Source organism: Morone saxatilis, unplaced genomic scaffold, assembly GCF_004916995.1.
Source record: "Morone saxatilis isolate NCDOM2014 unplaced genomic scaffold, NCSU_SB_2.0 Contig5, whole genome shotgun sequence".
Lineage (NCBI taxonomy): Eukaryota > Metazoa > Chordata > Actinopteri > Moronidae > Morone > Morone saxatilis.
Window position 1 is genome coordinate 6147966 of NW_023340095.1, and position 23529 is coordinate 6171494.

The window sequence follows — 23529 nt, forward strand, 5'->3', positions numbered from 1 at the left end:
GTTGCGTTGCCCTGATATTGACAGAGGGGTGATTTTCTTTCATTAGATTTAACCAAACCTAAACTCCAGAGATCTGCCCATGACATTGGCTCAGATCATTTGGACTAGAACAGATGTTGGAAGGGGTTGTGAGGAGGGAGAAGGAATAATTCTCTCATGGTCACTGAAAGAGATGGCTAACAGAGCAGGAAACATGGAAAGTGATCTAACTTTTGAAGGACCGTCCTGCTTTGTGGTGATGTGGAAGCCCTTCCATATAGTTTGAGATGATAAAAAAATACAGGAAAGAATACAGAATTATTGTACATTTACTGTATGCAAATAAAGATGAGATATACAAAGCAAAATACACTGACATTTCATGTTGAGCAGTAAAAATGGATGAGAAACAAAACAAAGCTCTGCAACAGACAGTAGACACTAAGTGCAATACAAAAAGGCAATTTTCTGGGTAATTGTGTAAATCATAAATACATTTCATTCACAGAGAGTATTAATACATATGTTTAAACTTTGCAAAGTCTCCTTCATAGTTTTTGATATTAACATGTACATTACACCCACAATTTTAGCTTTTTTCCTGCTACCAGAGTTTCAGTTCAGATCCAGGACCTTAAATTGCTCATTTTAAGCTTTTGTTCATTTTTCCTCCCTAAAAACATCTAGAATCTTATCTTCACTACTTTTAGTCAAATCAATCCTGGAAGCCACTTTCCAAAACTCAATGTTAAGGCATACGGTTAAAGAAGAATCTATGACTAAAAAGAAATGTAAACACAGAACGACAGTGTTAGTAGTTTGCTAACCCACAGTCCAACCCTTACAGTGCCGGCCAAATTAAAGTGCTTAACACATCAGAAGAAGCAGAACTAGAATACAAATCAAATCTAGGGCACTTTTTTTATCCTTCCACTTCACACTAATGATCACTTATAATGTAAGGGATAAAGATTTCTGCACTCTGCATTCACTCTAGCCGAGAGTTAGTAAAAGGCCTAAAATCCAAGTTTACATAAAACAGATAAATGAGCAATTCAAAGAGCGGGTTCTGGATAATGTTCCTCTGCCTCTGAACAGGATACTTAATACGTGGCATGATTAAGTCATTGCTTCAGCCCCAAATGACATTCTAAAAAGTGTTACTGAACCAGAACACAACCCAGTGATATGGGAAGTCACAAATCAAACATTCACGACACACTAAAGCTTCTCTGATAAGTTAATAACACATTTCAATAAATTATTACAGTGATTGGAAGATAGGATTAATACATAACTGTTTAACCCCGAAAATGTTTGAAAAAGAGATAGATAATTAACTGTTTATTATTAGAAATTAATAAGCAATTAGCAAATTGGTTTAACAAAATGCTCTATCCTGGAGATTGGTGTTGGGATTGAGTGAGGTTTGGGTTGGATGAACCTCTGCGGAAAGACGGAAGGTGGACTGTTGTCAGTTTTGGTGAAGCAGGAAGTTCTTGATGGGTTGTGGCAGCGGTAAGGAGGGTATATGTTGGAGGCGATTTTTGCCCATCGATCTGCGGATCCTGATGCGACACAGGTGCGTCAGCCTACGAGGGCATCCTGAGAGGAGAGAGAGCAAAGGCAGCTGCAGCAGAACCATACTACAGATTCAGGAAAACCATGAAACATCCAACCGCTTACTCACAGTGGGAATTGTTGGGCATCTAAATACCATCTTTATATGAAAAGTGGCCTGTATAGTGCATAATTTGGCATTATACAAATTAAATTAAATTGAAATTAAAAAGATGAAAGGGTACCGTTTATTTCCATATTATCCCTCAATTAACTCAATGTGAACCTTTCTTTGCCAGTTATGGTATTAATCCTGTCAGCCTTTCGCTTTTATGGTCTGAGCTGTCAACAGATGGTGAGACAAAATGTAAGTGTAATTCTAACATGCATTAAGAGGTGCCTATGATGCAATAAAGGATGCCGTAAAGGGAGTTATGTCCCAACTTTATTATGAACATTTGTGAGCTGAAATCCTTGAACCAAATGGCAAAAAACTGGATAAGGCAACAAGTAACGCCGGCCTTCTTTGAACAACTACTGTTGATGTGCCATACGGGCCTTTTTCACAGCAGACATTTTGACTTGTTATTTTAGGTCAAGCACAGGTGTTACTGATAACATTAACAATGGCTCGGATGTATTCAGGTGTCCCAGTAAGACATGACAGGGTGACAGTGAGCTAACATGAACAACAGCAGGACCCTGACACCAAAGCACCTGCATGGAATTAAATGATTATTATAACACATAAGAGAGATTATTTCCTCCTCACAGGGGCTCAGAAGTGGGGTACTGTTGGCAGGATTCAACATTTTGTATAGACAATCAAGGCAACTGCCTATTTTGAAAACTGCATATGAAGAGTTAATTTGCAAAACATATACATAGCATTCTTAAAATGAATCAGTTTGATTGATATACCCTTGAGTGGTCAAACAAATATGATTTAGGAGAATAAATTAACACTGAGATATGTTTTTGCAAATGAACCCTTTATAAATTCATTTGAATTCTATACTGCATAGTGTATAGTTTGTAACAAAGGAGAAGTTATTGGGTGGTTAAGAGGCTACCACAAATAACTATCATTTACATTTACAGATTTTACTCACTCCTCGCCTCCAGGAAGGCCTTGAGCGCCTCTGGATCCACCTTCCTCCGATTAGGAGCCTCCAGCTCTGATTCGTCCCAGGGCACGAGAACTGGGTTGGCCCCGTGGTCTAGCAGCAGGTGGATGAAAGCCACCTCACATCCATGTCGAAGCACAGCATCCAGCAGGCAGGAGGCCAGGCCGCGGGTAAGAGCCTCTTGGCAGACAGGCCCTGTGTAGTTGAAATCAGGCTGAGCGCCGGCCTGGAGCAGCAGCCGGAAACAGTGCAGGTGGTGGTAGGCAGCGCTGATGTAGAGAGGACACACCACCAGAGTGTTGAGGGTGCGAGCACTTAAGAGGAGCCGGGGACCCAGCTGGTGGTCCATGTCTACATCGGCATTGAACCTGGACAGAGGGAACCATGGATAGAGTTGAAACCTTGATCTCTAAAGAAAACACATATATTGGTTGATTGCAGAGAAAATAAAAAAAGGTGTGTGTCCAGATTTAACATTTGTGGGTAAATCTGAAAATGTTTGCCCTTTAAGTCCTCTTGTTATTGTCTTGTTAAATATACATGTGTCAATGTGACTCCTGTCCCGTGTGGTCTGCTGTTGTTGACTGGTCGGACCCTATGATTTAAAAGATTTGTTTTCATGCATTCTGGGAAAGATGAAAGAAGACGTTTTTTTGTAAGCGAGGAAATAACCCAACTGCTGCCTGAAGCAGTGGAACACGTTGCACCACACAGCTAGCAGTAGATCAAAAAAACTGACCCTTGAGACAATCCACCGCGTAAACAAAAAATAAAACCAATATTGTAATGAAAAAAAGAAGAAAGCTGACTGACTGACTGTTTGGCATGGAGAGGGTCACCTTTCTCAGTAAGACCTGTCACAACTTTTCAGTAGTGAAAGAGATAAAACAAATCTTTTTGCAAGTATACTGTGTGAAGATACAAACTGTATATGAGAAATGAGAAAAGCCAGGTGTTAGACCGATCCTCTCCAAACTTCACCTGATGAGCTCCTGCAGTATGTCAAGCCTTCCCACTCGAGCAGCATGGTACAGAGGGGTGCTGCGGTGGTGCCGACTTCCGTTGGGATCGGCTCCGGCTTCGAGGAGGATCCGGACACAGTCCAGGTGACCGTTAACCACAGCTACGTAGAGGGCTGTTTGACCTTTTACATCGACTAGGTCCACCTCGGCTCCCTGGCCGATCAGATAGGCCACGCAGGTAGCGTGTCCTGCTGTGGCCGCGATCCGCAGAGGGGTACAAGGCAGACATCCACAACACCACACAGACTTCTCATTAATACGCCTGGCACCCAGAGAAAGAAGGGAGTGGATATCAGCAGTGTCCTAACATAATAAATATAGCCAACACACTGGATTTGACACATCTGCAAACAAAAAACTAAAAATATAATTGTTGTACTTTACAAATAAAATATTTACCACATCTACCTGCTACTGCCTCTGCCAAGTTGGGCAGGGCAAACCCAATGAAGTAAAACACATTTTATTGAACAACAGCATTGGCTTGGTGTGGAGAATGGAAGCAATTATAAGTGCTGCATGCATCCCTAACACACTGTGGGATTGGGGTTAAATGAGTGAGTACTCTGCAATGGTCCCGCCTGGCTCAGTTTCAGCATGGACAGTGTGCAAATAACCCTAGTGAAGTGTTTGTTTCACAACTGTAAACCATGACATACATGTTGTTGCAAATGTTGAAATGTGTATGAACATATTCTGTACAGCATGTGTGTCTCTCAGGCTGTTACTCAGACCTATCAAAGAAACTCACACAGCACAGAAACCACAATCCACTTAGTGCCACACTTGAACATTCTGGACAAAAGCTGCCAGTTCTGCAGTAAGATGGCGCACACAAGAGTTTGTGGCAACAAAAATGGCAAAAAAAAGGACATTTTTTTGTGTCAGAAGTACAGTTGCTATAAATGCAGTCATGTGTGAAATAACTTTTCATAAACCCCATTTTGTCTGACACATTAGGCCTCTCCAATAATCCAATATATCAGACATACAGCAGAACTGAAACACACAATAACGTATCCTTACATGATACACTCAAATAAAATATTATAATATTAATATTATTACTCCCTCCCACCGCTTGAAGCTGTCTTCCTGCAGCAGGTTCCTCAGTGTGTCCATATCTCCGACGTAGGCTGCATTGTGCAGCCTCATGTCGTCCTGCTCCAGAGGTTTGTCGCAGAACTGCTCCTGGAGCCATTCCTTTAGGTTGCGGCCTGGTGAGGACACACAGATAATGAACTGTTAAACTATGGCTTGTTGTGCAATTCATAACCAGTCTACAAAGCAGTATCATATCTTTATATAAAAAAAAAAAGCTGATGTATGCTCTGCTTGCATAATTGATTTTTTAGCTCCCTTAGCACAGATGTCCAAGAAAGCGAATCCTGCATTTGAGAAAGCTTTTTCTCACTGCATATTATTTTGTTACGTAAGTGTACAAGTGTCCCTGCTGAATGTAAGAAGAATCATTCTGTTTTAAAATTACTCATGTTTCTGGAGAGCCTCTGAAACTCTTGTGGACAGCTGGTGGTTGCCTGGGCTCCAATGGGACCCAATATTTACAGTACACAGTAACAAAGACACCATAGAACTGAATCAAGACCTCTCTGACACTCTGTTAGACATTTAACACAAGCTTCTTATTGCAGGGTTATAGTGTTAAATGCAGTGGTGTAATGTAACTAAGTATGTTTACTCAAACACTGGACTTACATTCAGATTTGTACTTTACTTGAGTGTTATCTTTTCATGTAACTTTCTACTTCTACTCCACTACATTACAGGGAAATGTTGACCTTTTCACTCCACTACATTTGTCTGACAGCTTTAATTACAAGTTACTTTACAGATTAAGATTTTTGCATACAAAACAAACAGCTTTTTTTGTTAAAAAAAATTAAACTACCCATCATTGTAAATACATACTGCTGAAATGATGGCGAAATGATTAATCAGTTAGCTGACAATTTCTATAGTTATACCATATTATGGTTCCAGGCCAGCTTCACAAATATGAAAATGTGTTTATGACTTCTGTACTATTGGTTGGCCAAAACAAGCACTGTGAGGGGGGCAGTTTGAGCTCTAAAAAGTTGAGATTGGCATTTATCACTATTTTTCAATCGATTAAATAACCAGTGTGTAGGATTTCATGTGTAGTGGTGAAGTCGCAGATTGCAAACAACTGAACACTGCCACAAAACCCATGGAAAAACACCAAAGTTCCTATCTAAAGCCAGTGTTTGATTTGTCTGTTCTGTAGAAATACTGTATGTCGGTTCAACATGGTGGGATAGGACTCTGTAGATAAAAACAGCTCATTCTAAGGTAATGAAAACGCAACATTTTCTATTTTAATTACACACTAATGAAAACATACCTATAAATATTATATACTATTCATGTTACACACTGACTGGACCTTTAATGGTGAAAATAATCATCAGATTAATCTATAAGGAAAATAATTATCAGTTGCAGTCCTATACAAGTTAAAAGTAAAATCCTGTTGACACATTAATTCACGAATAATTATGATCTAATGATACTACAGTAAGTAACAGACAAAGGAGACATATTTCTGAATTGAGTACTTTTACTTCTAAATCCTTATCAAGTACATAAAGTACTTCTCCCTGATTATAGGCTACCTGTTCCTTTAAGTAACATTTTCAATGCAGAACATTTTCTTGCAACATTTTCAGTGTGATATTAATACTCTTACTTAAGAAAAATATCTAAATACTTCCTCCACCAGTGGTTAAATTGCATTTTATTGTGTAGGTGTTAATATTAGTGTCCAGCATTTGTAGTAAACATGAATATGAGCTCTAATGGTAAATCTATTGTCCTAATAATCCTCTTTAATTTCTCATTTATATGCAATGACAACAAAAAATGATGCAGCTGCAGTGTTGACAAGACTGTAACTGTTTCATATTCCTCTGTCATTCCAAACACACTATAGATATTTACTAAATGCAAGGGCCACACCTTATCACACAGGAGTCCCCCTCTGCAACAGCACATCTGTATTATTGTAGCCAAGCTCATTGCAGCCTGTTATTGTATCTGCTGTCCCTGTACACACACTGCACATGGACAATGCATGCTGCCCCTGACAGGACTGATGAATCATCACCGTCCAGTCAGCCATGGTTACCTGCAGCGGTGGCACCGGGCAGATCGGAGACAGTGATGAGCGGTGGGAAGTTAACACTGGGTGGGTCGTCCACATCAGCTTCTGGACCGTCGGCCATGCTCCTGAAATGTCACAGCGTCAACCTGAAACTTAGGGCTTCGGCAGTAGACCGACACGGGTTCCCCCCTCCAAAAAAAACACAGGAAAGACAACGATGTGAATCAAACAAGAGACATCAAAATAAACAAACGTGACTGTGTTGATGACGGAGTGTGCTCACTTCACTGCCTACTTCCTGGCTGCGCTCAGCTGGGCGGATTTAAAGGGGAAACGACGCTTTAAAATGCCCGAAGCAGTGTGAAAACATGACCTTTTTAACGGGATAAAAACTGTTTTTAACACCTTAGAAAACGCTGTCAAACTAATTATAAATGTTTAAATACTCAGGTAAAAATAATAATAATAGAAAAATAATAATACATATAAAAAAACAAACACAATGTCCTCTGTGGTGCCCTTCCAGTGGAAAAACATGATAAACTGCCCTCTGTGTTGGCTTCTATGTGCCTCTAAATGGTTCAATAATTAGTTCCCTGTGTTTAATCTTAAACCAAAACACTACATAACCCTAACCCTAATTCCTTTTAACAAGGACATTTTCAGTGCTGCTTTTATATGTGTTTACATGGAGACTCAGTGACGCAGGCAACCTCACCAGAATTGCTCTACACAGGGTTTTAGACATACTGAGGCCCAATAACAGAACTTTCTAGGGGCATTTGGGGCTTATGCAGGAGCAGAGCAAAGTTATTTTAGGCAATTATTATACAACTTTTATTGTATACGCCTTGGAAAAAATAAAAATACTGAGGTCAAGACCTTGGTGACCTCTGGAGAGTACGGCCATGCTCACCAGAGGTGGCCTTATTCAATTAGAAGTAAGGGTACATATGTGGACAGAAATCAGAAGTGCCGGTACTCAATACTAGTGAGTACTGGCCCATTTCAGGCACTGGTTTGGAACCGATTTGCCATAAAACATTTTCCCTGCCCCTCAGACAGCTTGAATCCACAACTTTTAAAACCTTCTCACACTACCAGGAATACAAGTGGAAATACTTAGTCCTTTATTATTATTTATTGGCTTAAAATGTCAAAATTAAATACAGTGACTCTAAACGTTGTAGATAATTCACCCAAAATTGGAGAATGTAACACATAAAGGACATAGTTATGTCATAATAACATAAAGTAGGAGGATATTATATTATTACATTATAAATTTAATACTGATACAGATCCTAAATTCTGCTTGAAAAAACACTGGAATATTAAAAAACTGTTGCACTCCAACATATCTATTTTAAGTCTGAGGCACATTATAATGTGTTTTTATATGTAGGAGTGTTATGAAGTAAGCCCAAGGTCATTTTAAAGGTCAAAGAGTTAATAAAAGGGCTCACGATCCAAGGAAAGGAGTTTGGACTTATAAACTCTTACAGCTTCATACTGTATATTTATGTCACGTTAATGTTCAGGGGGATTACCATTGGTTGCACATACTGTAGGCAGCCTGGGTAACTGTAAAATGAACACCTACAGTAAAGGGTGGGTAACATACACCAGGGAGGCACGCAGCCATGGCTCTGTGCTGCTTAATGACAGATGAACCTTCGACAGAGGCCCTGGTGGTGCTCTAAAAATAAATAGACAGGTCAACAGTGCCATGTGTCCCCTTAAGTGGACAGGTTGCTTACAGCCTTCCAGCTCTGTTATGACAAGAACATTTAAAGACAATTCAATGTATTGATTCAATTACATTTATGAACTGATTCCAGTTCAGCTAGCAGTGATTTGCAGATACAAACCCCCACTATCACTCGACTTGGGAACATAGTACGCAGCTCATGCCACTGACTGCAACCATTCAATAGTAATTTAATTAAAGCAGGGCATAACAAATAGTCCGATTTGTCAGGTTATTCGGCCACTCCAGACCCTGGCCACGTGTTTTATCCACACAAAGTGTAGTTAACGCTCAAGATTTAAGTTTAAAAAGTGAAAGTGATTGGGCCTTTTAGTTAGCCTAACATAAGGATTAGTGGGTAACTAAAGGCAACAAAGGTGAAGTGAAAGGTGTAGTCAGTCATTAGCAGCATGGTCCATTGTCACATTCAAAGAGAAAAATCAACAGAGGCTTTTTTTAATAGTAAAGAGGGAGTTAGGTCTAACTTCTTCTTTGAGGCACCCCACAGTTAAAAAGGAAACGCAGATGGACAATGGAGCTGTCCTTTCCTCGGACTGTGCTGGTTTTAATCCACCTGTTGAGACTGGGGCCAGCGTCTTTGCTGAAAGCAGGTGTCCGTTCCTTCTGCAAGGGGCCTTCAGTTAAATCTCCGACTTGCATCACAAATGCTCCGTCCAAATCTTGCTTAATAGCTGTTAAAAAGGCTCCTTCCCAATAAGCTTTGTGTGTGTTGCAGCTGTTTTGTGGCTTGCCAGAGAAAAGTTGCTGTTAATGTTACTTGAGGGTCTTAAAAAGAAAGATAAATGTTTTACTTCTGTCATGTCGGACTGGGCTTCAAAAGAAACAAGTCTCGTTGAGTGTGACTTGGCCGTGCCAGACGCCACAAGGACTTCACATGAACTCGTCAAAATCACAAACCAGGGTCATTTATCATTTCACTCATAATGTAACACGAACAATCCAGACTCTCTCATTAAGTTTCCATTATAAGGCTAACTTGACTTTGAGCCTGTAGTTTTCTCCTAACACAGCTCTCAGCAGTAGTAACTACTCTCCACGGAGTCTTTAAAAAACGAGAACAGGAGACAAATATTTATTGCAATGTAACCATTTATTTCACTCCACTACAAAATTATAGAATTATTTGAACTATGATACAGTCTCCACATATACATAATGTACAGTTTTAAAAGAAACAGAGGATATGATACAAATAGTTTACAGTGTGAATAGTCCTTTCATGTCAAGACATATGAACATGCAGGTTCTCACGTTTCCAGGAGTTTTTGCTTTTATTATTTTAAAATATGACTTTTCAATAGTATATTTGATGGACTAAATATAATACTGATATGAAAATAGAGTGAAATCAGACTAAATGAGAGTACACTTTGACTGAATCCTCATAGCAAATAGCTCTCAAAAAGTTCAGTCAGATGAAAAGCATTAATATAGATATTATTCCCACAAAAACAAAAGCATTGTGACCCTTTTTGAAAGATGGATGCAGTGTAATTAAGTGTAATTTTGCCTATTTTTCCTGTAGCCCATGTCAACAACACTCTGAATAAATAAAATGTACCAGTCAGAAGCTATACATTTCTGCTCACTGTCCGTTCTACTAGATTTACCATTTCTAACTGTATTTATTCTTCACTATTGCCGAAGATCTGCTCTGTAATACCAAGAGTTTTAGGCCAAGACATTAGTAATGTCACAGAACTTAACACAGATGTTGTGCCAACTATATCCTATCTGTAACCAAATATTCTGATGAGGCAATGAAAGTGGAAACTGTGTTTGGACAGAAAGTATATGTTTTGGAGGTCTTTCCAGAAAATATAGAGTCTAGCTCTCTAGTATATAACTAATTTTGATACAACGGGCATTATAAAAAAAAAAACAATAAACAAAACATTATTTACAATCGTGGATTACATTCATCGATCTGAACAGGACGTCACAGCTAGTGTTCTTTTATAACTTCCTGTAGACACTGACAGTGTATCTTCTGGGAGACAAATCTGACAGAAGTAGCAACTGCTCCTGTATAAGTAGTAACAGCAATGTAAAATGAATTACATTGGTACTATTACTCAAATATGGTAACTGCATTTTCAGGGTGAGACAGGCCACTATGCATGGGCTCACGACTGACCAGTCCGCTCTTGTTTTGTTATTTTCACTCACATTACAGCGAGATGACTATCAGAAATAATTCAAACTGGGACAGTGGTTACTCTCATGTCTCTACCAGCCTCCTTCTGCATTTATCAGCCTAGTATTGCTTCATATTTTCATATACTAGCTACATCTGTAAATCACATTTATTAAAGTCACAAAAGCAGTTAGTAAAATATTGTCTTACTATTTCTTTTATTATAGGAAGTTCAAACAAAAAGTTACCATCTGACCAAACATTGCCTCCATCCCCAAAAAAGAAACAGTTTGGCAAATCCTACAGTAGACTGGAGGGACCTCCATGATGGCAGCTATCCTGCATGCTCACTACAAGGAAAATGGACATTTGCTTACGTTTCCCTGAAAGTACATTAAATCTGTGTGCCTATGTTGTGTTTTATAAGACACGTATAAGAGACGGAAGAAATAATTATAACACTGCTTTGCTGCCAAAAAGCTTTTTTCTAAGCAACTTGAAGGTACCTTTCTTAATCACTCTTATCAAAGTGCAGCGGTGCTTAAAAGGTGGAAGAGTGAAACAGATAAACTTTACAAGATGGGATAAGGTTGTTGTCTGCACAGGAAACAGTTGCTTATTATTAGAAAAAGAAAAGATCTGTATGATGTGAAAGGTCCAAGGACAAATTAAAACCACAGTCAATCAATTAGGCCATCAGGACGCCCCACATGTCCTAGATTTCTCTATGCAAGCCCTAGAAAATGTATGTGAACTTTCCTACTGTATAATATTTAATTACTGCATTAATCAGCATGGAAAAAAGCAAAAGAACCAGATCACAATCCCACTCACTACTTAAGTCTAACTTCACGTCCTGTGTACCACAGTGGCCAAGTCCAAAGTTCTCACAACCAGAAAAGAAACAAAAAGTGAATCAACATGTGCCACACTCTAAAGAACTTTTTAAAAAGGTTATTTAAAAAAGAAGGACATAGGATTTAAAAGTTGGTCCAGTGCTTGCTGATTGTACAGCAAATTAAACTTTTATGTTACTTATTGTTCAATTTGGAATACAGAGGGCTCTGGATGAGCTCATCAGGCATTAAATACAACTATCTACTCTAACTTCCAAGTCATGAGCTGTGCACTGGCTCATTCCACAAAGGCACAATTACAGAAAAGGGGTAAAACCTGGGCTAAGGTTAGTGTGCAAAGCAGGAAGATATTTTTTATTTCATCATTTATTTATACGTCTGTCACAGCAGATGTTGGAATAGAGTCAGACCTCCAAAGCATCATATGTCCTTTTCTGATAAAAACCCTAAAAGTGCAGTATTTGGTCCCATCTCCAAGGAAAATGGTCTTGCCATTGTTCTGAACAAGAAACACTTCCATCCCTAGATCTTCAGTGCATTTTTTAGGAAAGTTTTTATTTGCAGACCTTGTTTTTCTCGTCACTTCAGGTTCTGGAGGAGAAGTTGATTCCAGTCACCATCTTCTGGATCTTCTCTTCATTCTTCAGTATGTTGGACCTTACGGCGCAAATCTTGTCCTGCTGGTCCTTGATCAGCTGCTCCAGCTCAGTTAGTTCCACTTTAAGAGGCTCCACTGCCCTGTCTGTCGCTCTGCAGCACAGCAAACAAAACACAGAAGGGATGATTACTTGCTTACATGCAATAATATAGAAATAGGTGGAGAAATGTTCCACAGTGAGCAGGAAATACAATAACAGAACAATTAGCTGTAAAGAAATCTCACTCAAGCGGCCTCCTCAGAGTTGCTCACCACTTTCAATTTAAGATACCAAAGTATGACTAAACATGCCATATTAATATGCAAAATCATTACATGCACATATGAGATAAAACAAATAGAGGTAGAGGTTTGACAGATATGAAATAATATTACTTTCTGTCACCACATAAGTTAAAGTGTGTATGTGCCAACCCCACCTCTGCTCCTGCAGCAAGGCTTGTGCGTGCTCTTTGTTCTCCCGCCGCCAGGTGTTCAGTTCAGCCTGCATGGCGTCCATGTCCTCCTGTATGTAGTCCATGATCTTTCCCAAAGGCAGGGTGCTTCGGCACACTGTCTGGATGGATGAGCGGAGCCTCTCTATCTCCCGTGTCACCATGTCCCGCTCTTTCTTCCGCGCTGCTTCAGACACTACGTTCTGGAAGTGGAGGTGACAAATACAGTGGGTGAATGGTGAAACAATATGAACATTAAATACAATCTGAGGAGCATACATCTTGGCATTTGAGGAATCTTTTTACACAATTCCGTAAGCAGTTTATTTCTATGGTCATTAAGACTTGTATCTAGAAGAACCTAAGATGTTTTCATATTATCTGCAAGGTATAAACTAAACACCATCAAACAGCTGTATGAACACACACAAAAATCACTTGTGTGTCCCTTGACCAAAACATAATAAACCCTCTTTAGGAATTCTGCATTTGCCAACAAAGTCTCAAATGCCCAGAACCAGAGCAAGGCTGCATTTAGTGGTTTAGGATTTCAAGGCTAAAAATGTTAGGCAGGAATTCTAGCAACCTAGCTGTATATATAAAGATCAAACGTGTGGCTGAATTGTGTTGGCCAAAGCAGGGGGACTGGTTGATGAAGGCCTCCAGTGTATGGTGTGCGGTTGGGGAAGGGGGGTTCACCATATCCCAATTACACTCAGTCCCTCGATGGCAAAAAGGAGGGGAAGGTATCAGGGAAGGACCTCCCTTGGCAGGGAGCAAACCCAAGGATGTTTGCTCAGCTGGGCTTTGCAAGGCCTCCTTGGTTGTGTGTGTGTGTGTGTCGATGCAAAAGTGCTCAGTATTGCTACTCTAAAGCCACACACACGCAAACACCAAGCAGAGGTTCAGGCGAAGCATAAAGTGGACACACGCAGCCCCCACCCACACTCTTGGTCTTAAAGTCTTTTGTTTATTTTAGTAACAGGTTATGGCAGTGGGGTTATTTTACTACAGTACTGAGTAACAACTACTACACTTATGCCTCCTTTTAAGTTCAACTCTTGGCCCAATTTCTGCTATTTGGCTCCACAGATGGGAGCACCTGCCTTCATGAGGCAGCGGGAATCATATTTGCGACAGTGTGTAAACTAAATGACAGTTTCCTCTTCAAAACACACAATCTGTCATGGAGCCTGCTAGGGTAGCTGGCCACATGTGCTTGGCATAGCTGGCACATGTGGCATTTGCTTTATCAAGCAGTCTCTTAAAACAAACCAAACATCTCAGTAATTACAATTTGGCAGCTTGACTAGATAAGACCACACTGCAGAAATGACACATGACATCTTAGTTTGCCCTTTCTTTTCAGAAAGTAAGTACAAATTTCTGACAACCTCACTCTCTGTTATCCGTTTGTGGTGGTTCAGGAGTGTGAAGGTTGAAACGCCTTGGCCCGGCAGTCCCCTAACAAGGTGGGTGGCTTTCCACTGGGTGCTGTGAACCCTGCAGCTAGACAAACACTCTACGGCTCATTCGGCCTGCCTGGCTGCGGTTTGGTCTGCACAGCCCAGACACGACCCATGGCTTCATTCTATTTGCCGTCCCCTTGCTACCCCCCCTCCCCCCCCCCTCTCTGTTGGAAAATAAAAAAACTTGGCGTGAAAACATGACCCCTGGTTCGTGTGCACTCTGTCCGGGTGGATATAAATCACAGCTTTATGGAGGTCTCTGTCGGGGTCTACGAGACCTGGGTGCTCCTAGTTTTCCTTTTTCTCACCCAGATCACAGAACAATATTTAGATGTGGTGACCGCAGAGGAGCAGGAGGTGAGAGAGGAGGTAGGGGGGCAGGTTTTCCCATTATCTCAGACAGTGATGAAAGCCCCAGGCTGTGGGGAAGACACAGGCTCTGGCTGGTGCTTAAAAGGGCAGGTGGAGTAGTAGGAGGTTTGAAGTGTTTTATACCTACAGTATCCTCTTGTAGATTGATATGTGTCTATCTTGTTAAAGTACATAAATAAATACTAAAGAAAATCTTGTTTCCATCAGCACTTACATTGTTGTTGGACAGCAACATACTTGACGAGTTGAAATCTTTCATTGTCACCACAAATTCACTCAGTCACCACAGCCCTAATCAGCTTAATTAGGAAATGCATGCAAAAATGTGATTTATGGACTGCTTATAAGGGTTTTCTGATGCAAGGGGAAAACATTCTTCAAAGTATTCCCTGACAAGAAAAATGAGGTGCATGCATAGAACCTGTCAGCTGCAGATCAACCTCAACGGGATTATTAGCTGGGGAAATTATGATTTAGACACTAATTGACTAGTTTATGGCAGGAGATCAGCTTTAATCAGGAGGAGAGAAGCTTCATTAATTTATTCATTCATTACTTTTCATTAATCAGCTTCAAAACAGGAGGATGGGAGACAAACGCACAAAGCTGCTTTGCCCACAATCAACTTGAATCAATTTAAGCTATAGTGGTTACAGTAGTGGTCATGCCTCTTTATGAACTCGAGTAAACTGCTCTTACATCATCACAAATATGAAAGAAATAGAATTTGCCAAGGGTGCGTAGACCATTAAAGCCCACATACAACAACCTTTGAGCTTCTGGGAACAATTCTATTGGCCACACATTCTGGTGGTTTTTACAGTGTGTTCCTGTAGATCTGAGAGGTGAGACAGGGAGTGAAGCATAGGATGAGAATTGGCTCTGGACATTGTTTATGGGCTTCCTTACCATTTTTCATAGAAGGCCATTCAAAAGTCCAGCTAGATCATAAAAATAGCTTGAAGTCAGTGAGGTGAAGAGAAAAGCTTACGGCCACTGAGGTTACAGGATGTTGTTGCAAGGTCACTGGGGAGACAACTGAGATCACCAACCGGGGCTATGGGGTGAACTGAACGGAAACTTGCAGTAACTGAAAGTGTTTTAAAAGGTGGTTTATCATTCTAAAGTTTTCATGGAGACAAAAAGCTCATCTGAAAGGTTTGAAAATAACATTTCTGATCATAATCAAACTGTGTTGTTGGAAGACACATTGTAGGTGCTTCAGGTAGGTACTCCTCCTAAGCCTGACCAAATTCCAATATGACCTCTGCAAAAGTAATATGACTAATGGAATTCCACAGGGCCATTTCCTTATGTTTCCACAAAAAACGCTGGATGTTTATGAAGACACAGAGGTCTGCAGAGAGGAGTATTTATTTTCTTGACAATTCTGCAGAGAGTATTCTGGCCCTTCTCCTCCGTGACTCTCACTCAACAGCCATCCATTTGTATGCCACAGGGTTTATTTATATATTACAAACCTTCATCAAGGCTAATTTGACGGGGGCAAAGAAAAGGGGGGAAAGAGTACACAAAAATTCTTATGAAAACGCAGCTGCTGCAAGGGGCAGATTCTGTCTAAATAAGAAGAGAAGTATCTTGGAATAATATACAATACCGCCAAGGGGTCATGAGGAAGGTCATCCCCATAAATATACAGCAAATTCTTCGGTCACACACACTGTGGTGGGACATGGCAAAATACAATCATCTGACTGTTTAAAAAGTCCCTTTATTTATATCGGTGCAGCAATGGGGCAACTGGCATTAACAATAGCGAAAATTAATTCAGAAATGACAAAGAACATAAATTACAATGGGAATACTAACATCTAGAGTGGACTTAAATAAAATATACAAATGGTCCAAAGGCCAACATATATGAACTGAACATGATGTTGGATGTTAAATCAGGGTGGTTTGTGACTCATTCAAACAGTGTTTTGATAAACTTTGGTGTTTAAGAAAATGAATTGCGGCAGGTGAAATTTCAAACCAATCATACCACATAGAATGAGGAAGCTCAATATTTACATTTTTGACCCTGCGTGTTTTACCGTGATTACAAGAAAAAAACGACTCCATTAAGCTGACCTCTCCACCCTTTCATGTCTGGAAGGAAGTCATTATAGTTCTTTATACAGCTGACGAGGCAAGGCCAATAATGATGGAGGGGTGGACTCAACAGTTCCTATGTGCAGACATACCTGCTCTAACCTCCTTGTGAAGACCAGGATACCTCGAAATGAAGGTTTGAAAACTGAGAGGGCTCCATTAAGAAAATTAGGATAAACTCTGCAAGGTTATGCTCATGTTACATAAAGAGCTCTGCTGTTTTGGATGTTTTGGCTACATGTGTCTGTGTATATAGGTTTGGTTGAACTTTTTTAGACACATTTTAATGAGAAGTGTTGAGGTGGGCAGAGAAATGTAAAAACTACATTTAACAAACACAAACATGTACAATTAGTTAAATGTTGGGCCTACAAATTCCTGTCAAGCTATTTCAGTTTACTGGTAGCTAAACTCACACAACTTCAGGTGCAGGTTACGAGGGATGATGTCTGAGGCTGCAGTTAGGAGGGGATAGATTGGGGGCCTTTCTGCATGAGTGACAGTCCAAAACAGAGCATCCATCAGAGTCAGGGTGGTCAGCTAGGAGGGGATGCTGGGAGTGTATGCTTCAGTGAAGAGGACCACCCAAAGCAGACAGCGTACGCCACCTCACGCCATGGAGTACAGACCAAACTGTAAGCTTCACACTGATTCACACTCTAAATAATGATGAAAGAGGTCTCTCTTTCTGGCTGATAAATAAACTGACAGAGGGGAATGCATGAGCAACAGAAGTAATGCGTCACCTTGAAAAAGACAACCTGACTCCTATGTGCGTTGGAGTTTTAATGGAGGGTGTTAAGAAACAAAATACGCAGAATTGAAAATCTGGTTGTGCATTGTCTGTTATCTGGAATAACCTCACCAATGAGTCACAATAAATGGAATAAATCCAGTGTGAACAGACAGAATAAGACTGCTCTAAAAGTTGGTTCCCAAGATGGCAGATACCCTCAAACTGTACACAGAACAGAGAAGTCTGTAATCAAAACAATTTAAGCATACCTAAGATATTGAGCAGCCCCAGAAACAAGCTCTTTTTGCTCCAGACATCTTGATGTGTGTATCAAGTGTGGTCTGTTAGAGGCCATACTTGCTTGTCTGGTTATTAGCCCTTCAGCTTCACCGAAGGGGAACATTTTTGTGGTTGCAAGGCGGTGCAATTACACCTCTCTGCTCCATTTGTTTATATCTTTCTTTTGATGATAACCAGTGTTGCATTTGGCATTTCACTGTGGTTAAAACACTCACCCTGGGGAGCAAACTTTCCTGAAACAATAGCTGATAGAGACGTTGGCGAGGTTTACCATGAGTCTTGAGTCACTGATAAAAAGGAGTTGCAGAGAACTAGTCTGATACTGCCCTCTAGTGGAGACTACTGCTACTACAAGTGTACATACCTGTTCTTTAGATTTGGGGGTGGATGGGGACAATTCATAGTCTTTCTTGGTCTCAAGGATCTTTTTCACAAGGCCACCTACAGTGACGGAAACAATAAGAAGAAAGTTCATACAGAGAAGAAGAAAATAAGGCTTTTTTTTTTATTATTGCTCTTTAAAAAATATAAAATGTGACCATGTACCATGTTTGTCTTCACTGTCAAGTTCTTGTGCAGGTTCCTGTAATAGAAGAAATAGTGGATAACTATTCAAGGCTTATGTTCTTTCAATGGTTGAACCACTTGCTGTTCTAGTCACTTACCACCTCCATCTCAGGAGCATCTGTAGGTGGAGGTACCGCCTCCTCCACAACAAATTGCTCATCTTCATCCTCCTCATCCTCAGATAGCCTCTTCCCATCCATGATGACTGGTGCTGAGGGCTTGGCACTGGACAGCCTGAAAGAAGCAATAAGCTTGACTCATTTCTAACTGAAACCTTATATAGAATATACTGTATGAGAGACATGTGCCAGCCTGTAGACCTTTATCTAAAGTAACTGCTGACTGGTTAGACTTGCTCTACTTGCTCCATTATTACACAGTTACAGACACCATCTTTCATCCAGTGTGTTTACTACATTTGGTTTAGGAATCTGAGTAGCAATCCATCTCTCATCTCTCCTTTCAGCTGGATCAGCGTTCAAACTAAGAATGCATTCACAAAGACGAGGAGGCTTTTGTCCTTGCCTGTATAAATTAGAGTTATGACGTTAGTGAATATGTGTGGTGAATTCACCTCTCAGCTGGGGTCACATCACTGTAACTTTCCTGCCTCTTGACTCGAGGAGGTGCTGGGCGAGCACTGCTGGGCCGTGGTATTCGCCTGTTGCTGGAGGATCAAAGGATTACACATATTAGTTAAATAAGCTGTTAACTTAACAATTTTACAACTAAATATGTTTGCATTTATACAATTATAATTTCTATTTTGTTTCACAAGCTCTGTTATTTTTTTCTTGACTTTTTTTAGAGTTTACGAGCCAAATTCCCTTTTAACAGCGCTCTGCCAAATGTCTACTTTGTGACAGCCACACTGAGTCATTCAGATTTAAGGATGATAATTGTTGCTCGGAACAATAAACATTCACAGTACTAATAACAGTAAAACTGCTATCACACAATGCCCCAGCCAATCAAAAAACATTCATAATTATTCAAATTAAAGGCCATTATTCAACTGTGTAATCTGGAACTGATCCTGGATTTGGCCAAGGAACAAACTGAAGTTTCAAAATAAAACATACATAATTTCTAAATAAATAAAGCAATTTGTTACAATCCAATAACATTTGTACTACAGCCTCAAAAAATACCACATAATTGAATGGACATCTCCACATTCTCAACAAAAACTTCATTTGCTTTATTTATTAAAAGGCTATTATACAATATTACATTATACTTTGTTCAGGTGTTGATCATATTGTGTCCAACCTGGTGTATGTGTATGTTTGACAGATAAATGTGATAAATTTTTTTATAACACACTGTTGACTGTACAGACCTGGAGGCCATGTCTGGTGGCACTGAGGAGCCTGCAGTGTCTCCATTTTCGTAGGGGCCAGGTCTCTGGGCTAACTGAGCATCTCCATCTGGGAAATGACAACAATAACTTGTAATTAGCTCAGTATAATATAACAAGGATTAAACCTGTGCTTAGCATGGTGGATGCTGCCACTTAGTAATAGTATACACCTTTACAAATATACCAATGCCATTTTCTCCTGGATTTAAGTGCTGCTACTCTGACAAACCTACAGCTAGTTCATAACACTGACACGTCAATTCAACCATATAAATTCACCGTCATGTACTTTCAGATTGGAGTAGGAGATGTGGGATTGATGTGAAGGCTGGCACTTGGATTTTATCCTTTTGGACTTGATTTTTCTATGAAGTATTAAATCTTTTCTATATAAATAAATAAATAAATATTTCTTCTGATGTAATTTTTCCATTTATGTTCCTATTTGTTTTGCAGATCCTCAGATATCTTCCTTTTTCTTTTTTTCCTTTTGTTCTAAGGGTTTCTTTGAGGAGTTTTTCCTCGTCTTCTAGAAGAGTTTGGGATGGGTCGGGAACCTTTGCTAATGTAGGCCTGTAAAGCCCATTGAGAAGTTGTATCTGATATTGGCATTTACCATTAAACCTGACTGACTTGCTCAACAAAGAATATCTTTGCCCTTAATCACTGAGTGTGTCACTCAATGACTGATTGCACTCACTCTGTGACTCTATGTACAGCCTCAACCCAAAGGAACGCTGACACTTCTTTGAGTCAGATTAGAAGATCATTTTTTCCATGGCTTGTGCTTTCAATACTAAGATATTAGGGCAGCAAGTTAAATGTCATAACCAAATCTGGGTTATTTTATTTATTTACAGGAGTGACTGATTTTTGTTTTTTTCTCCTTTTCCATTATTGAAAGAACAATGCATTTTAGATCGAGTGCATCAACTCTCTTGTCCTGTTAACCCCATTTCCACGTAATAAAAAAAAAATCTTAAAAACCTTTATACATTTTTTGCATGCAACTGCACAAGAGAGATGAGATAGAGAATTACCTCCCTCGCTGTCAGATTCATCTGTTGAGAGCAGAAAAAGACAAGGCATCATATCAGTTTTCTGAACTATACCTCATCTTTTTTTCGTACATACTGTAATATGTTAAGGAAAGTCTTTTCTGAAACACTTTATTTAATGTCAGTTCTAGGAAGCTTTTTATTGCTTCTGCCAACAGTGATCCTGATGAGTCACTTCTACCCCCCACTAAGGGAAACTAGTCAGTGATTTCATTAGACAAGTGGAGTGTAAATAGAAATCTGTCAACTGTAAAATCAATTTGGATGTACTAAAAACCCTTCTGGCAATGATTAAAGTGCAGCTATTTAGACATTAACTATTAAACATATGCCTCATTGGTATAGGTGATTAAATTAAGGTCTTGAGGGGAGAAAGAGTTGGGCGGTTTACCTTGTCCTCCAACTTTGGGTCTCCTCCTCTGCCCTTTGGCAGATGAAGGCCGAGGTATTCTAGCTGGACTATCAGACTGTGGGAGGAGGAAAGAAAAGCAGGAAAAAGATACGACTTTAGGACCAGAAGCACTGAAAAGTAACACATCACTCACTAACTGTTAGGATGCTGGAGAAGAATGAAGAACCAGCCGTAAGTTTCTTTGGTAAGTTTGAGGTACACTGATGTATAGTGCTAACTAGGACCAATAAACAAATGATCACCATCACTATTATAAATACTTAAACCATGCATACAGATAAACAGATACAAAGTTGTAAAGCAAGAAGAAGGAAGTGATGTTATGGGTTGAACATACAGAATTGTTTAAGTCTAATACCAGCAAAACATAATGGATCAGATATTGGAAAAAATACAACATGATTAATCAACAAATAACCTGTCATGCCATTAATACAATATAAAATATCTACATTTTAGCATATCACACAAGCAAGAACAACTTCCTTTCAAAAAAGCCAAAATAGCAACAAAGCAAAGCTGGCATTGGAAAATAATTAGAAATAATTGTGCTTGGTGAAAAACTGCTTTCCATGTTTGAAAACTGTGTGGTTTTATGCTAAACTGAACATTGCAAGCCTCGCTACACACTGTCAAACCAATATTTAAACTTTGAAACGGCTATCCCACATTTGAAGAAGAAAATTCAAGAACTTAGTTGTTTTACAGCTGACTCATGGCGCTCAAATAAATGTCATCTGTCATTAATAAATCTCATGGCACATTGGCTAGACTTAAGTTTAGCGTTTCAAAAGTGATACTGAGCCATTTGCGCTGAAACAGTAAGTTCTTACCTGGTTTTCTACTGCTTCTGCAGGCTGCACAAGCAAAGAACACAGCATTACGCCATACACTAAACAGCCACATTTATCAATAGTAGAAACAAGCTCACATGTCTGTTATACACTACAGCCCAAATCAGCACTAAACCAAGCAGCCAGCCACCCCACGGCCATTGCAAAAGGCACTATATTCTAACAACTCAATTTCTACAATAACAGGTGGAATTTTCTACTGATTGTGTCTGCGGGGTTGAATACCTCTTCAGCTGAGTTAGGATCCTTGCAAGAATAAGAGGCACAACATTAGAAAATAATGTAGAATTTTTACAAGGTTTATAAAATGTTAAGTTTAATTTAACATGTAAGATCAGCGATCGACTATGTTTCTTGAATTGGCCGACTGGACAACTCTGCCACTCCATTGCTGCAGATCAGAAAATCAAATGGTCCCACTGATAGAGACTCTTTTCTACCAAAATACAGAACTTACCGCTGGCACAGGTTTGGCTGTTTTGCTGGGCTCTTCGGGGCTGGGTTTTTGCTGTGGTTCCTCTGACACTCGGGCCTAAGCACAAACATGCACAGGTGATGTAAATAATGGCTTTTGTTGCTAAATGATAAGATGTGTGTGAGGTTAAGCAGCATACCTTGCTATTGCCGCTCTCTCCATTTTTGTGCCTCTCATCCTCCTCTCTGTGTCGTCCTCTCTCTTTCTCCCGCTCTTTGTCTCTGTCTCTTCGTTTGTCCTTGTCTCTTTCCCGGTCTCTGTGAGAATCTCTATCCTTTGTCTTTTCTCTCTCCTTGTCTTTTTCCCTCTCTCTGTCCTTCTCCTTGTCCCTGTCTTTTGCTCGTCCTTTGTCTTTATCCTTGTCTCGCTCCCGGTCGCGGCTCTTGTCTTTGTCCCGGTCTTTGGTGTGGTGGTCCTGTTCACTGCGGTGGTGCTTGTCAGAGCGCTCCGTGTCACGGTGTTCTTTCTCCCCATCTCTGCGTCGGCTCTCCTGCTCTTTGGGATGGTCTGGGTCCTTCTGGTCCCGAGTCCCGCTGCGCTCTGTAATCTTTTTCTTCTCCTGCAGCAGTTCAAACACATAGGGTGAGGATTTAATGCCAGTCACAGCCACGTGAAGGGAAACTCATCGTTCGATCTTCTCATTGATTTTTAAAACAAAGCCTGCGGTTTTCATGGCTAATGCTAACACACTAATCGCAGTGTCTAACAAATTCCATGACTGAAGTGGACTATAGGCTCTCACCTCTCTATCCAGATGACGTTCATGCCCCTCCCTATTTTCCTTGTCCTGGGACCTGGAGGTGCTGGCCTTGGTCTTAATGTCCACCTTTTCTCCTGCAAGGACTCGCTTCACTGCATCATCACTGGACATCTGCAGATCAAGTGCAGAAGAATCATTCACTTTATTACAGTAATAATATCATAATATTAGTGATTCTAATTGTTGTTGTATTCAACAAGGTTTCAACAAATTCAGAAAAGTCCTTCAAATGGATGGCCTGGGTTATATATCAGTGACATCAACTTGTGTCGACAAAATGTTCATTTGCCTAACAGGTGCCATGATAACCAGATAATCAGTGTTATTCACTTCACCTGTAAGTGGTCATAATGTTATGGCT

The 23529-nt window shown here is 40.0% G+C and overlaps 2 protein-coding genes across 3 annotated transcripts in view; both read right to left on the reverse strand.

Moving 5' to 3' along the window:
- Positions 1-290: 290 nt before the first annotated feature.
- On the reverse strand, positions 291-7184 carry asb1 (ankyrin repeat and SOCS box containing 1). Of its 2 annotated transcripts, XM_035676966.1 has the most exons (6): positions 7114-7184; positions 6855-7019; positions 4767-4905; positions 3648-3950; positions 2652-3034; positions 291-1584 (listed from the first exon to the last, which is right to left on the reverse strand). In XM_035676966.1, exons 2-6 carry the CDS (start codon positions 6949-6951, stop codon positions 1454-1456), a joined length of 1053 nt encoding a protein of 350 aa, XP_035532859.1. In that variant the 5' UTR covers positions 6952-7019; positions 7114-7184; the 3' UTR covers positions 291-1453. The 2 variants fall into 2 exon arrangements, with proteins under 2 accessions (XP_035532859.1, XP_035532856.1); XM_035676963.1 differs by lacking the exon at positions 7114-7184 and having other exon boundaries at positions 6855-7107.
- Positions 7185-9682: 2498 nt separating this feature from the next.
- traf3ip1 (TNF receptor-associated factor 3 interacting protein 1) overlaps positions 9683-23529 on the reverse strand; it is a gene marked incomplete at its 5' end in the record, with an annotated part of 16111 nt that continues 2264 nt past the window's right edge. The window contains 13 exon segments of the mRNA XM_035676455.1: positions 9683-12345; positions 12673-12890; positions 18044-18120; positions 18226-18262; positions 18345-18480; positions 18821-18913; positions 19589-19676; positions 20650-20670; positions 21059-21134; positions 21913-21936; positions 22391-22465; positions 22548-22967; positions 23151-23279. Of these exon segments, the coding sequence (XP_035532348.1) occupies positions 12180-12345; positions 12673-12890; positions 18044-18120; positions 18226-18262; positions 18345-18480; positions 18821-18913; positions 19589-19676; positions 20650-20670; positions 21059-21134; positions 21913-21936; positions 22391-22465; positions 22548-22967; positions 23151-23279 (1560 nt within the window).